At 40.9% G+C, this 14,481-nt stretch overlaps 1 protein-coding gene across 2 annotated transcripts in view; it reads right to left on the reverse strand.

Moving 5' to 3' along the window:
* Positions 1-13,212, reverse strand: part of EMC2 (ER membrane protein complex subunit 2) — a gene marked incomplete at both ends in the record, with an annotated part of 36,300 nt that extends 23,088 nt beyond the window's left edge. Inside the window, 5 exons of one of the 2 annotated variants that reach the window (XM_079533502.1) lie at positions 570-627; positions 3,221-3,306; positions 7,839-7,903; positions 9,147-9,260; positions 13,124-13,212. In XM_079533502.1, coding sequence (XP_079389628.1) covers positions 570-627; positions 3,221-3,306; positions 7,839-7,903; positions 9,147-9,260; positions 13,124-13,163 — 363 coding nt within the window. Of the gene's footprint in view, positions 1-569; positions 628-3,220; positions 3,307-7,838; positions 7,935-9,132; positions 9,261-13,123 lie in introns of both variants that reach the window. The other variant, XM_079533503.1, reaches the window with a different exon arrangement.
* Positions 13,213-14,481: the final 1,269 nt, after the last annotated feature.

Consider the following 14,481-nt stretch of genomic DNA (forward strand, 5'->3'; position numbering starts at 1 on the left):
TAAGTGCTTGCACTTTATATATACCAATTAGGCTTGCTAACCCCGTAATCCATTTCAACTCCTGAATAACAGACCACATCAAATAAGACAAGTGCAGAAAGGCAGAGGTTTAAAACGTACCACTGAGAGTTTACAAGAGACTGTCAAATGTCTACAACAGCCAAAGTATTTTACCTGCACAGAAGTCTAACCAATACTGAGATCCAGTTCCTCAAAATCAAGTAACATAGACAAACATATCCTTCAAACAAGCAATTGATAACAATCATTGTTAACTGACATCAATCTAAGTCTCATTAAGGATTACTGGAAAGGTTAACAGCTATAATCCTATGTCCTCTAAACTCAGTGTTTAAGCAAGTATTAAACCACATCATCTCTTCATCAAGAGAATCTTATTTGTTACAAAGGCAACAAGGTAACACACAGTTATAATACTAGGAAGCTAAAGGAAACAAATACAGTAATACATGACATGACAATACATGACAAATATTTTTCACAGTGAAAACCACAAAATGTCAGTTTCAAATAAACCACTGCAGTTTAGAAAAGCTTTTTAAACTTACTGTATTGGTTGCATCCTCTTGTAAAATTCTATCATATAATTGGATGGCATCATCGTACCTGTTTGAAGAAATCATTCACATTTGTTTTTGCTAAAACAGAATTCTGACTATATGACTGTTCTTGCAATAGTTAATAATAACACTCCTGTACTTTTTATACTGAATACAATTGTGCAAACAAAATTGTGCAGACAAAGTTAAATAAAATAAATGGCAATTCATTCATGGAATACTATTTCAGCAACTAATACATTTTACACAAACTTGTCATACTCCCTCTTTCTGTTCTTTTCTTCTGTACCCCATAGATCCAATCACCACAACCCAAATCTCTCTTCTTTCCCAAGAAGCAGAAATCCCAGAATTTGATAGGCCATTCAAAATGACTTTTCACTTAATTACTGCAATTTAAAACTTCTCATATATCTGTTTTGTTATGATTTTATAAATTTAAGCTGCAAACAGTAAACTACAAGGACTAGTAACACTAGAGCAACCCCTAGACTTTACCATAAGTCATGAAAGAAAACTGTTTCCCACCACCACTACATAGGTTTTATTAATTAATTCTGCTATTTCAAGTTTGCTCAAAATAAATTACTCCAGTTACTATAAACACTGTATGTCTTCTGGGAAACAGGTTTATGGTTTAGCCAGCCATGTGCAGAACCCAAACTGGACAAATTAAACGATTCAACTCAAAGTACATTGGACTACACAGCTACCAGGCTATCAGCACACAACCAAGGCATGCTTTGTCTCTTCACACATATTTTGACAAGCAGTTTTTCTGAGGTACTGCTGATTATGTTGCTGCACATCCCCTTCTCACCTCAGACACCCATTACATACTCACACTGCTTTCTGAGCACTGCCACAACATTCACAGCCCAGCTTTCCAATCCAGTTACCACAAAGTAAAGCACAAATGTGAAAAGAAGCACATAAGCAGTAACGAGTAGAAGGTGACTGCTACTGGCAAGTTGAGCAGAAATGCCATTAAACACCGTATTTACGTTTCCCATTAGCTGCTACTTTATCCTATGTATTTCACAAGGCTGAACTTAAAGCCATAACCCCCAGTTAACTAAGTCAAGTTCCAGAAGAGTATTCTCTTGATCAGCAAGTGTCTATGAGGATGTTCCTCATTATTTCCCCTTTCTGGTGAGGAATGCAGGATTTTAACAACTCTCGAAGGCACTTGGAATTTAATGAGAAGTGCACTTCTACAGAGCATGTGATCACCCCCAGACAAAGTCTCCTTAGGCTTCATTTATAGGCAGTGGAAAGAGGCAGGCCTTCCTAGGGCACAGTTCAGAACAATCACAGGTGGGCTCCTATACACAACGACCCACATCTGAAGCCCATTCTTCTCCTCCAGCTTCTAAAGAAAAGCTGTTGACAAGTAATCTTGGTTTCTGTTATACTGCACACCTCATAGTCATGTCTCAAGGATTTAAACTGACCACAATACCACAACAATTTAAAAAAACACTATTGAAAAGCTGAAGCTCAGTCCCACTGCTGAAACAACATAGTGTTTGGGGGGTCATTAACTCCTATAGAGATCTGCCTCCATGCAGTAGCACCTTCAGCGTAGACAAAAATATCTGAACAGAATTATGATATTTTGCACTTTTGGACAGGTTTTGAGAAAAGGGGGGAAAACATGCTACTAAGCTGCTAAGCTCTCAGTGTACTTCTACCCTACACCAAAAGGAGACTGCTAAGTTTAATGAAAATTTTTCAGGAATGTGTAGAGCATGAAATCTGGAACTTCTAGTTGCACTAAGACTGCTCCTGTGCTAATGAAATCCAGTTATCCTCCCTTTTTTTTTCAAGCAAAGGACTTTCACTCATGGATCATATCAAACTACATTTTCAGATTTAATTTTGCAAGGAAATGGATAAAGAACATCTGCTAAATATATTTTTAAAAAGTATTTAGGTATCCACTTCGAAATTCCAATTCCTTCATTAAAGATGGGCCAAAGGCTCGAAATCCCATTAACTCTGTATGGCATGAAATGAAGGTCACTCCTTTCGGAAAAGTTCTCAACTGTTCATTATTTTAATAATTCATATTAAATTTGGTATGTTATAAACATTTTATAGGATATTTTACAGTGTTTCCTCTTTTACTTTCTGCCATTTCTGAACTGCTTCTATGAAGAACTCCATAGTGATTCATATTAAGTTCTACTGGACTTATAAAGACTTGGAAAACAAAGAAAAAGAGCTCCATTTTGAAGCGATCAGAAGCACAGAAGTACAGTGAAGCAAAAAAAGTCTGTCAGTCATTTTCATATTCTGCTCAAGATCTGCAAGATGAAATGTATACCTCACAGACCTTGCCAAAAAAGTGCCTCATGCTTTACTGTATGATAACTTAGACTGTCAAGTAATAGATCTTTCCAATCTATGAAGTCTGACAGAACATTGCAAAAATGTAACATTGTATAGTACAAGCAAAAACACAATAAAAAATGTCTAAACATAACATGATCATGTACACCATTATTTTCTTTGTAGAAACTGGATAGCATTGCTTTGCCACGCTTTTATTATGCCCAAATTCCTTTTTAAGAAATAGTATGCATCTTTCCACATAGAAAATACTTTTTTTTTTTTTTTTTAAATCAAGGTTTTACCTTTCCATAGCTTCAAATCTCATTCCAGTTAATCGCTTAACTCTATGGCTCCCAGGAAACTGCCTCCTTAGTTCTTGAAGACAAAACTGTACAAATAAAATAAAAAATACTACAGTGAATACCAAAGTGGAGAAAAAAGAAGTCCTTGGCTGATGAATTCAACAGCCTGAAACATGACCTTTGATTAAAAGTAAACACCTATTTTTGAAATAAGCAATAAAATGTACTGATAAAGAGAAGTTCAGAAACTGAAACTTTGTCTGTCAGAAGACTAATTTTAAGAAATATTTTCCATATAGTTTTTTAGATCATTGAGGCTTCCTGGAAATAGTTATTTGCACTGAAAAGTAAACTCATTTACTATAAGTAAACTCATTTACTGAAGTCTACTTAGTTTCCTCATAATAACACAAGACAGTTAAGAAAAATAAAGACAGTAAGAACTTACGTGATACTTCCTTAATAAATGGATATCTTATAATGGAACAAATGATGTTAATTCTGTGCTCTGTGTTTATTTTTTAAATAAAACTTTGAAATCCAAAGAAAATGTTTGTCACTGGCTTGAACAGAGCCTGTTGGCAGAGGAGGTATAACTTCTAACTCCTGAAATCAATGAGACATCTAGGCTGGATAAAAGGAATTCAACATAGACAGATTTCTCCAGATGAGCAAAAAAAAAAAAAAAAGGCATGTTTGACAGAGGGACTGAGTCACAACTTCCCCAGAGCAAACTGACAAATCATATCATAGCTGTGGCTACACAGCAGTGCAAGGTTTGTAGCTGAATCATTTGATGAGAAGCAGAATAGAGGTGAATCTCTTCAGAAGACAAACAGTTGAAGCTTTGTTAAAAGCTTCACATACAATGTTCCTTTTCAAAGCATTTATTTATACAAGTGAGCTTAAAAATCTGTTCTTCAAATCTAAGTTTCTGGCTAAGGTCAATCCACATAATCTGTTCCATTTCATCACATCCACTGGTCAAAGTAAGAAATACAAACAGATAAGTAAATCAGTAAAAATTAGCAAAATTAGCACAAGCGCTGTGTCGCTAGATGAAGAGCTGCTGGTGAAGTAGAAAAACCTTCACTGCTTTTCTCCCGCACTTGTTCAAAAACTGACAAAACTTGTTTGCGGTAATACTGGATCCCACAAGCCACAGATGGACTTTCACCCAGAAAAAAAAAACAATTAACAACACAAGAAATGCTGATGAAGAATGCAGAAGTACTGTGAGACTAGAACTACTCAACACAGACCCAACTAGGTCACCATCCTGTTGAATTCAGGAGCTATGAGACCAAAATAAATTCCTTTTTTTTTGTGAGACTGCTCTGAACAACCTGCTGTAGCACTTTTCAAAACAAACCAAAAGAAGTCCCCTGCATGATAAGCTAGACTATGTATATCTTACGTATTGCTCTCATCTCAGCAGTACAGAGAGTCATTCTTATCAAATTTAACCTGTACTCCCTGTAATCATGTATTATATTTCAAATATATTTCAATCAAAGCCTTTGACACTGTCTCCCACAGTTTTCTCCTGCAGAATGGCTTTGACTAATGGCTATTCTCCTGTCCATGGCTTGGACAGGTATGCTCTTGGCTGGATAAAGAACTGGCTGGAAGGCCTGGGCCCAGAGAGTGGTGGTGAAAGGGCCAAATCCAGCTGGTGACCCGCCACAAGTGGTGTTCCCCAGGAGTTGGTGCTGGGGCCTGTCCTCTTCAATATCTTCATTGATGACATGGATGAGGGCATTGAGTGCACCCTCAGTAAGTTTGCAGATGACACCAAGTTGCCTGGAAGTGTGGATCTGCCTGGAGGTAGCGAGGACCCACAGAGGGATCTGGACAGGCTGGAGAGCTGGGCTGAAGCCAATGGGATGAGGTTCAACAAGGACAAATGCCGGGTCCTGCACTTTGGCCACAACAACCCCAGGCAACAACACAGGCTTGGGACAGAGTGGTTGGAAGACTGCGTAGAGGAAATGGACGTGGGGGTACTGACTGATGCTCGGCTGAACATGAGCCAGCACTGTGCCCAGGTGGCCAAGAAGGCCAATGGCATCCTGGCTTGCATCAGGAATGGTGTTGCCAGTAGGAGCAGGGCAGTGATTGTCCCCCTGTACTCAGCTCTGGTGAGGCACAACCTCAAGTACTGTGTCCAGTTTTGGGCCCCTCACTGCAAGAAAGACATTGAGGCCTTGGAGCGGGTTCAAAGAAGGGCAACAAAGCTGGTGAGGGGTCTGGAGCACAGGGCTTATGAGGAGCAGCTGAAGGAGCTGGGAATGTTCAGTCCAGAGAAGAGGAGGCTCAGGGGAGACCTCATTGCTCTCTATAACTTCCTGAAGGGAGGTTGTAGTGAGCTGGGGGTTGGCCTTTTCTCTCGTGTAACTGGTGATAGGACCAGAGGGAATGGCTTCAAGCTGCACCAAGGGCGATCCAGGCTGGACATTAGGAAATACTACTTCACTGAAAGAGTGGTCAGGCACTGGAATGGGCTGCCCAGGGAGGTGGTGGAGTCACCGACCCTGGAGGTGTTCAAGGAACGTTTGGATTTTGTGTTGAGGGACATGGCTTAGTGAGAGCTGTTGGTAATGGGTGGATGGTTGGACTGGGTGATCTTGTAGGTCTTTTCCAACCTTGGTGATTCTGTGATTCTGAAATGCTGCATTTGTTAACAAGAGACTCTATAAGTTCACACAGAGAGAACCGGTTCTACACAACATCAATAATCTACTTTTCAGTTTCTCCCAGAAACTCAGCAATTGCTATCGCAAATCTCATTTATTTGTGAAACTTCAATTTGCAGTTAATCTGCTTTCTGATTTTTTCAGCAACATTGGCTTTTAATTTTAAAGGTATGACAAAAGGTAAAGAAATATACACCTGAACTTAAGCATTTAAACACTGGTAATGCAGGTGCTTACAGTAACAGGCACTTTCACCAAAGGAAAAAACAAACAACAAAAACACAAATCAAAAGCCAGATAAATCACAGAACGGCCTGGGTTGAAAAGGACCACAATGATCATCCAGTTTGGCTCTAACCCTTTAACCTCCTTTATGAGCTGCATATAAAACGTGCACTGCCTCACCCCGAGCAATATCTCTTAGAGGGCACAGAAACAAATTCAAAATCTTTGCCATGGTCAGTAAAAACAAATAGCGTTTCACAGCTGATCTTTCAGCACTGGCTGCCTCAACAATTCCATTAAAGTCTTCCTGAAAATAAAGACCAAAATTGATTTAGATATAAATCAGAACACAGAAAGGCATTTATTTTTTTGTTTGAACAGAGAACTATACTATAGTGGTGTCTTCTTTTGAGTCACAAATAAAAGGGAAGTTCGCCAGGTTCATACACAGTTTAGTGTGTTGTTCTCTATTTTCCAGTACTCCATCGTACCATATACATACGAATCTCAAGAAAAACTTGTCTGGTTTTGCCTACTTTCAAACTGCCCTTCTCTCATATACAGCCCCTAGTCTGATCCCTTGCATATCGCAGACCGTTAGGTTTCACCCAAATGACACCACCTGAAGCTCAAAGATGTTACATGGTGTCTTTCTGACTGCCAGAGAACAAGGCACTGGGAAAGTAATTCCTGTGAATTACCTGAACCTTGGAAAGTGTTGTTTTTCAACTAGTGAGCAGCTGTTAGGAGTTCAAAACAGGCTCACTTAGTCTGAATTATTTTTATAATTCAAATAAATCTGCACACAAAGTTACTAAAACCAAATGACCATTAACAATATTTATATTAAGAATTATTGAATAATTTGGATCAGAAGGGGCCACCTGCATCAAATCCTCACTCATAACAAAGCCAGTTTCCAACTCAATGAGGGTGATTCAGGACCACACGGCAACATGTTTCTCAGAATCTCCAAGGAATACCACTTCTTTTCTGTACTGTGTGTCCCAAAGTGTTCACCACTGTTGCTATTAAAGACTTTTTTTCCTAATACTGGACAATGGAATTTTCTTTGCTGCCACTTATACCTATCACACTTGTTGCATCAACAAAAGTCTGTCTACACTTACTTTGTAACTTTATAACACTCTACAAATCAGTATTTACAGATTTGAAGATAACAAAGATCTCTTCTTTGCCTCCTCAAGACTTAACAAACCTATATCTCTGAGTCTTTTAGTACACATTATGTAGCCCAGCTCCTTACTCACCTTGGTGGACATCAACTGGACTTGCTCCAATGCGTCAAACACTGCCAGCAAAGACAGCATGATATACTGTATAGATATACACGACAGGGCATTTTTACCTCAAAACATTAAAAAACCTATATATTTTGGGAATTTTTTAATAAGCAAACACTTACTGCACAATATGGCAACATCAGTATTTGTGAAATTTAGCCCATAGCAAAGTAGCTGTAAATATTTTAATGGCTCTTGGAAGAGACATGATCTACTTAAACACATTACTGAAGGTGGGTGGAGGCAGTTTCTTCACGGCAGTCTATTTCTTGATATCCTACAAGACCAAGTTATGGAGTTCAGAATATCCTACAAATGTCCAAGGAACTATCCAGAAGAGTTTCTCGGGAAGAAAACTTAAGGTTTGAGAGAAAAATCAGCTTAAAAACTTACCAGTGCCAAATCATCTCGACTGCAGTCCAGGGCAGCAATCATCACCTGTTCGTATATTATCCAAACTGAACACAAAAGAGACATAAATTGAGGTAACTGATATCATTATTTTTATTTATTTATTTTTTTAACATAAAGGGAAACACCTACAATGAAAATAAGATCAATGAACTACATCCAGATATTTTTCCCCTGGTTCTTCTATGGATCATTACAGAACAACGGACATTTCAAGAAACTGATGGAATCAATTAAAAATGCATTTAAGTAGTTTTATTGCTGTCAGTACTATAAAGTACTTTCTGACATTCTGAAAGGCAAAAAGCTCAAATCCTCTTGTATTCCTAACATTATAGCTGCAAACTTTTAAACAGATCCCCATTAGGACATGCCCTCTGATGAGACCTGGAGAACAGCCGTGGGTTAGAATGAAAACAAATTTCCCTTAACTGTTTCCTGCCAGGAATTTACTATATTGTTTTCTTCCTGGAATGGAACAATTTTTCTAAATCAGTGACAGATTATAGTAGTTCTGTTCTAGGCCCATTAAGTTCTTGAATTTAAAGAACTTTACAGAGCAACTATACAAGCTATAGAAAAATCATATAATGGCAGAAGAAAATATCAATACATGTATTGCAAGTACTCTAAACTTACCAGGTACACCTGATTTGATTTACATACGTTACAGAACAGAAACCGAAGCTAATGTCTTCCAAAATAGTATTCCAAAATAAAAAATGGTAAGATCTGAGGAACAAGCTCCTCAAGAACTCCTTACTAAAATGTAATTCTCATAAATTACCAACAACATTGTAACTTGAGAGTAAAATCAAGGTTAGTTTTCAAATGCCTTTTTTCTAAATAAGAGGGAAACACTGACAATTCTTTTGTAGGTAGCTGTACGAAGCCCATTTTTCAACCCAGGCCATTCTATGATCCTACGATTACCTTTTTCAATTTTTCAATGCTGCGGAAGAACAGAAAATCAGTCAAATGAAAACTAAATGAAATATATATATATGCTGTTTTCACATCATTGTCTACCTAATAATTAACTAATAACAAACTAACTCACTAAACTAAATATTTAGTGAATAATTTTCACATCTGTCTTCACTGGGAAAGAAATAGAGCCTGGGAATTTTGGCAATCTATTAAGACTTTAAAAAGTCCTATTTTCCCAATCAGATGCACGAAGGCAACAGAGAAATAGAAAAAGTCAGAGAAGTCAAAAAGTGAAAACCAAAATCAGATAAATGAAATAAAATCTAAAAGCAATGGATACTCTGACAAACACTTCCTTACTGTCATCTCCAAGCTTAGATGCATATTCATTAATTAACTCTTCTCCAACATCCACTATCTGTTCACTGTTTCGGTAGTTTTCTTCCCTCCATTTTCTCATTTTATCACGCATATCTGAAGGGAAAAGAGAAAAGAATTGAAGAGAAAATATTCAGATTCCCAGATAGGAATGGAATTTGAACTTTATTTCTTAAAATATGCATATGAAGCAAGGTTTAGAAAGCAATAGATCTGAAAAAGTGATTTCCATTAATAGATGTGTGTATGTATGAGACCTCTGGAGCCTGAATCACTCAAGCCTTGCTCATGCTGTAATATAAATAATTCAACTCCTAGCTTTGCAGGGTGCTGGTTACTCAGTAAACAATAAAATTTAATGGATGTTGCCCAATTTTAAGAAAAACAGGCTTCAAGAGTTTTCTTTCAAGTAGTTTTACATTTGTATTTAAAAAACATCAAAACTATTTCTGCTCCACGTGAATACATTTTCAAGTAAAGAAAGCATTAGAATAACTATGAGAACTCAACAGCAGTTCACTTTCACTAGTGTAAGAAATGGCATAAAATTCCATTCCAAAAAGGATCTGCATGCTCCTAGCAAAACAAACTACAAGACAGTCATGGAAGCAAAAGCTTTCCACCTACACCACAGAAGTGCTCAGAGGTAAAAGCAACCGTTGCTTATTTAGGTAAATCAGGATGGAAAAGGTGATTTTTTTTAACATTAGGATTTGTGTTTGCTTCCAATTTCAAGAGTATGTTTACTACAAATGTCCAAGAGTGCAGGCAGACACAAAGTCATCTAGAGAGCACTACTCAGCACTACCTAGCTGAGGTTTTCCTCATTCTTTGGAACGGAAAACTGCTAAGAATGACTTTGTGTACATATTTACATCTGGACACATGTATGTGTCCCGTACACAAGAACACATTTTGAGGAACTAAAGGAAAATAGTTTTCACTATTAGATAGTGGTTTTACTGAAAATGAACATACCATGAAAATTGTTGCCAGTTTCTTTTTTTTTTTTTCTTACTTTACAGCAACTGGGAAAGCAAATGCAATGGTAGATCTAATCACTGGCAGCTTCTTTTGCACTTCCAAACACAGTTAACATGACTGACAGCTAAAAACTAAGCACTGAACTTTGTTCTATCTACCTGAAGTGATCTTGGATCACCCACAAGACTGCTTTTGTGCTACATTTTCTTTTTGAATTTCAACCAAAACCATCACACGGTTATGTTTCATGTGCACAAGTAAAGTTAAATGGTTCTAGACACATGATGCTCCCTAGAAATTCAAAGTTAGACAGCAAGAATGTGAGAGAACACAAACACTCACAGAAACTGACAAGGTAAATGCATACAAATAAATAAGCCAACTGACTCCCAACTATGCATTTACTTGGAAATTCTCAATGTCTTCATTCCAGCACACTTCCAAACAGAACAGCATTTAAATTACTTGCCACAGTGTTTGTTGTTCCCTAAAGACACGCAGCAGTCTACAGGAAGCCAAAGGAAATAGTGCCTATTTTGTTTTTGTTCTTGTTAAGGTGTCAGGTAATACGGGCTGAGCAACCAGATACTATGCAACCCTTTTATAATGACTCATATGTATTCAGCTGAACCACAGGTTTCAAGTCTTCAGTATCTAAAAGCACCTCATGAAATGAAGGTAGTTAGCCCTGTTAGCAGAGACATACGAAGAGAAACATACAAGACATATAAGGGAAAATGTGACACCGACACACAAAAAACAGTGCCCTAGTCAATCCCTAGCTGTTACATTCCTGGAGCTCATTTTTATATCGCCCTTCTGTTAGAGATACCAGATCTCCCACCACACCTCAGCTCAACCCTCTCCTCTTAAAATACCAAGCAAACAAACCCCCTCAGCCACATCGCCGCTGGCAGAATGGGCTCACCTCCACCCGCATGGTCTGTACGGCCCTGGCTCCTGCTCCAGGCAGGTCTCCAGCCCCAGTCCTTGCTCCAGCCTGACAGGCACTCTGCACTTGCAGGAAGAGGCAAAGGAAATTCAACTGGCAGTACTGATGCTGCCTTTGGCTGCAACAACTTCGCTTTCAAAGTGGCCTCAAATCTCAGGATCTCACCTTTGCCTGCTTTAATCACATCAATTCGTACATAAAATCCAGAGTAAACTGGTCTGTCCTTTAGTATTGGCAGAAGATAGGAATACAAAGAAGCAAACACAGAATGGAACACAACAAAAATATTTCATCACCATTTAATTGCAAACAGATGATGATGGAGAGAAAATGTGAGATTGTTTTCTATTTTTGAGTCTTCCCATACATAGTAAATGTGAATTCAGCATCTAAGTCAGAGGAAGGAAGCAATTTTGTCATCTAAAGTGGATGTTTTTAATGAGTAGAGATGCTGAAGTCAGTGTTCAGCTTTACAATCCATTTGGGATTTTCTCTTTGTTGTATATAATGTTCACCAACACACATACTTGCAAAGAAAAAAAAAAAAAAAAAAAAGAGGCTTCACATGCACAGCCTGTTATATAAGACTTGTTGGTAATTTCAGTAATTATAAAGAATTCCTTGAAAAACTTCTCACATGAAAACATCAAACTCCTTAGTGCACGACCATGTAAGCCAAGCAGCTTAAACAACAGACAACACAAGAGCTCACTGGGCAGCCTGTTCCAAAACCTCATCACACTTCCGGAGAAGAAATGTTTCTTAATATCCAACCTGAACCTCTCCTGGGGCAACTTATGGCTGTCACTTATCATTACATTATTGTTACCTGGGAGAAAAGGCTGACCTCCACTTTCCCGCAGCCTTCTTTCAGGGAGTTGCAGAGAGCAACAAGGTCTGCCCTAAGCCTTCTCTTCTCTAGACTGGACAATCCCAGTTCCTTCAACTGCTCCTCATGAGATTTGTGTTTCAGATTACTCGCATTTCTTTGCTCTGCCCTGGATACACTCCCAGACCTCAATGTCTTTTTTGTAGTGATAGGCCCAAAACTGAACACAGCACTCAAGGCGAGAACAGTGCTGAGCTCAGAGGAACTGCTCCTGCTCACTGCACTATTTTTGATACGAGCCAGGATGTCACTGGCCTTTTCAGCTGCCTGTCAATTAACGCTCTTTTCCTCTCTGCAACTTTCCAGCCACACCTTTACAACTGTTACAGTAACTTCCCACAACATACATAAAAAGAACTTGTAAAAATAACACAACTTTACTGAACTGCCCTTACCAAATAGATAACGGCATGAGAAACAGTATAAAGCATGACAGGGAAAGATGCTTTTTCTAGCGTTTACCCAAATTTTGAATGAAAACAGCATGGAGAAGCCCACTCTAGAAGATGGCAGAAGGAGGCAGCTGGGCACAGATATCTCCAGACTGCTGTGCCTTCAGCAAGAACCCGTCAAACTACCAACAGCCTGACATCCAAGCTGTGATCTTTAGGGACTCTGGGAGAAGGACAGAGCCACGATGTGCTGCAGGCCCCGCTGAGGAGTTCTTTCCTTTACGGTTGGACTTGATAACCTTGAAGGTCTTTTCTAACGTGAGCAGTTCTGTGATTCCGTGATTCCCGGCAGGACACAGGGATGCCATATACCCACTGAATGCCACGATACTTGGCTCAGCTCATTCCGCGGGGAAACCCACCCCACGCCAGGCCGGCAGCGCGGCGGGCACGGCACGCGGCTCGCCCCCTCCCTCCGTGTTTCTGCTCTGCGGGCAGGCGGGGCCCAGCCGCGTACCGACTGGCTGCGGCAGGCCGCCGAGACGGGCCCTCCGGCGGCACAGCCCGGGCATCCGGCAAGAGCCGCCGTCACCTCGCCTCACCGCCCGGCCTGAGCACACCGGCTCCGGCCCGCTCGGGCCCGGAGCGCAGCGGAACTCCGAGCCGACCGCTTGGGCCGCACCGAGGCGCGAGGCCCTCCCGGTCCGTCCCTAGCCGGGCCGGCGGCTGTTCGCGGCGTTACCTTCCCAGGTCACGTCGTACATCTCCGAAACCTTCGCCATCTTGGCGGCCGCCCGCGTGACGCGGCGCCGTGACGGCACCGGCCGTCATTGGCCTCCGGCCGCGGGGCACCGCCTACAGTCCGCACCGCTCCGCTCCGCCCTGGCGTGGGGCTGTCGCCGGACGGCCCGAACGCGCGGGTCGCCTACAAATGTCAGCCGTACTGGTGTGCTGAACACTCGGGACGCGAGGCAGCTGCGTTGTGTAGACTGAAGGCCCGTCCAGCCCAAATCTTGTTTCCTGCAATGTCCACAGCTGGCACTAAGGAAAAATACGAGACAGGGCAAACATTCACATCCTTGTCTCTAAATTGGAGAGATACAAGTGCAAAAGGTAGACTGTACAGTGGATGAGGAGTTAGTTGGAAGGTTGCAACCGAAGGGTTGTGGTAAATGGCTCTGCATCCAGGTGAAGATCGGACACCAAAAGTGTAGCCCAGGAGTCTGACTTGGGAGTGCTGCCCTGTAACATCTTCACCAGTGACACAGGTGGTGGAATTGAGTGCACCCTCAGCAAGCGTGCAGACAACGCCGAGCGGTGCAGTTGGTAGCACAGAAGGAAGGGAAGCCATCCAAGGAGACCTGGACGGGCTTGAAAAGTGGGCCAGTGTGAACCATGTGAGGTTCAACAAGGCCAAATGCAGATGCTATAACTGGGTTAGGGAAATTGCAAATATATTTAAAGACTAGGAGAAGAACTCCTTGAGAGTAGCTCTGCAGAGAAGGACTTCAGTGTCCTGGTGGATGAAAGACTTAACATGAACCAGCAGCGTGCACTTGCAGCTCAGAAGACCAACAGTATCCTGAGCTGCATCACAAGAGGACAAGGAAGGAATTGTCCCCCTCTGCTCTGCCCAAGTAAGGCCTAATCTGGAATGCTCCACCCAGGTCTGGGGCCCCCAGCACAAGTGAGATGTGGAGCTGTTGAAGAGAGTACAGAGGAGGGCCACAAAGATGATCGGAGGGCTGGAGCACCTGTACTGTGAAGACAGACTGAGGCAACTGGGCTTGTTCAGTCTGGAGAGGCGAAGGCTCCAGGGAGCCTGATTGTGGCCTTCTGGTACTTAAAGGGATCTTATAAAAAGGAGGGAAATCAACTTTTCACACAGGTGGATAGTGATAGGACAAAGGAGAAGAGTTTTAAACTAAAGGAGGGAAGATATAGATTATATGTCAGGGAGATGTTTCACAGAGTCTTGTGAGGCACTGTAGCAGGTTGCATAGGTAGGCTGTTGATGCTCCATCCATAGAGCTATTCAAGGCCAGGTTGGATGGGGCAACCTGATCTACTGTCAGATTTAGTGGTTTGCAACCCTGCCCA

This window comes from Tetrao urogallus (assembly GCF_951394365.1).
Source record: "Tetrao urogallus genome assembly, chromosome: 3".
NCBI lineage: Eukaryota > Metazoa > Chordata > Aves > Galliformes > Phasianidae > Tetrao > Tetrao urogallus.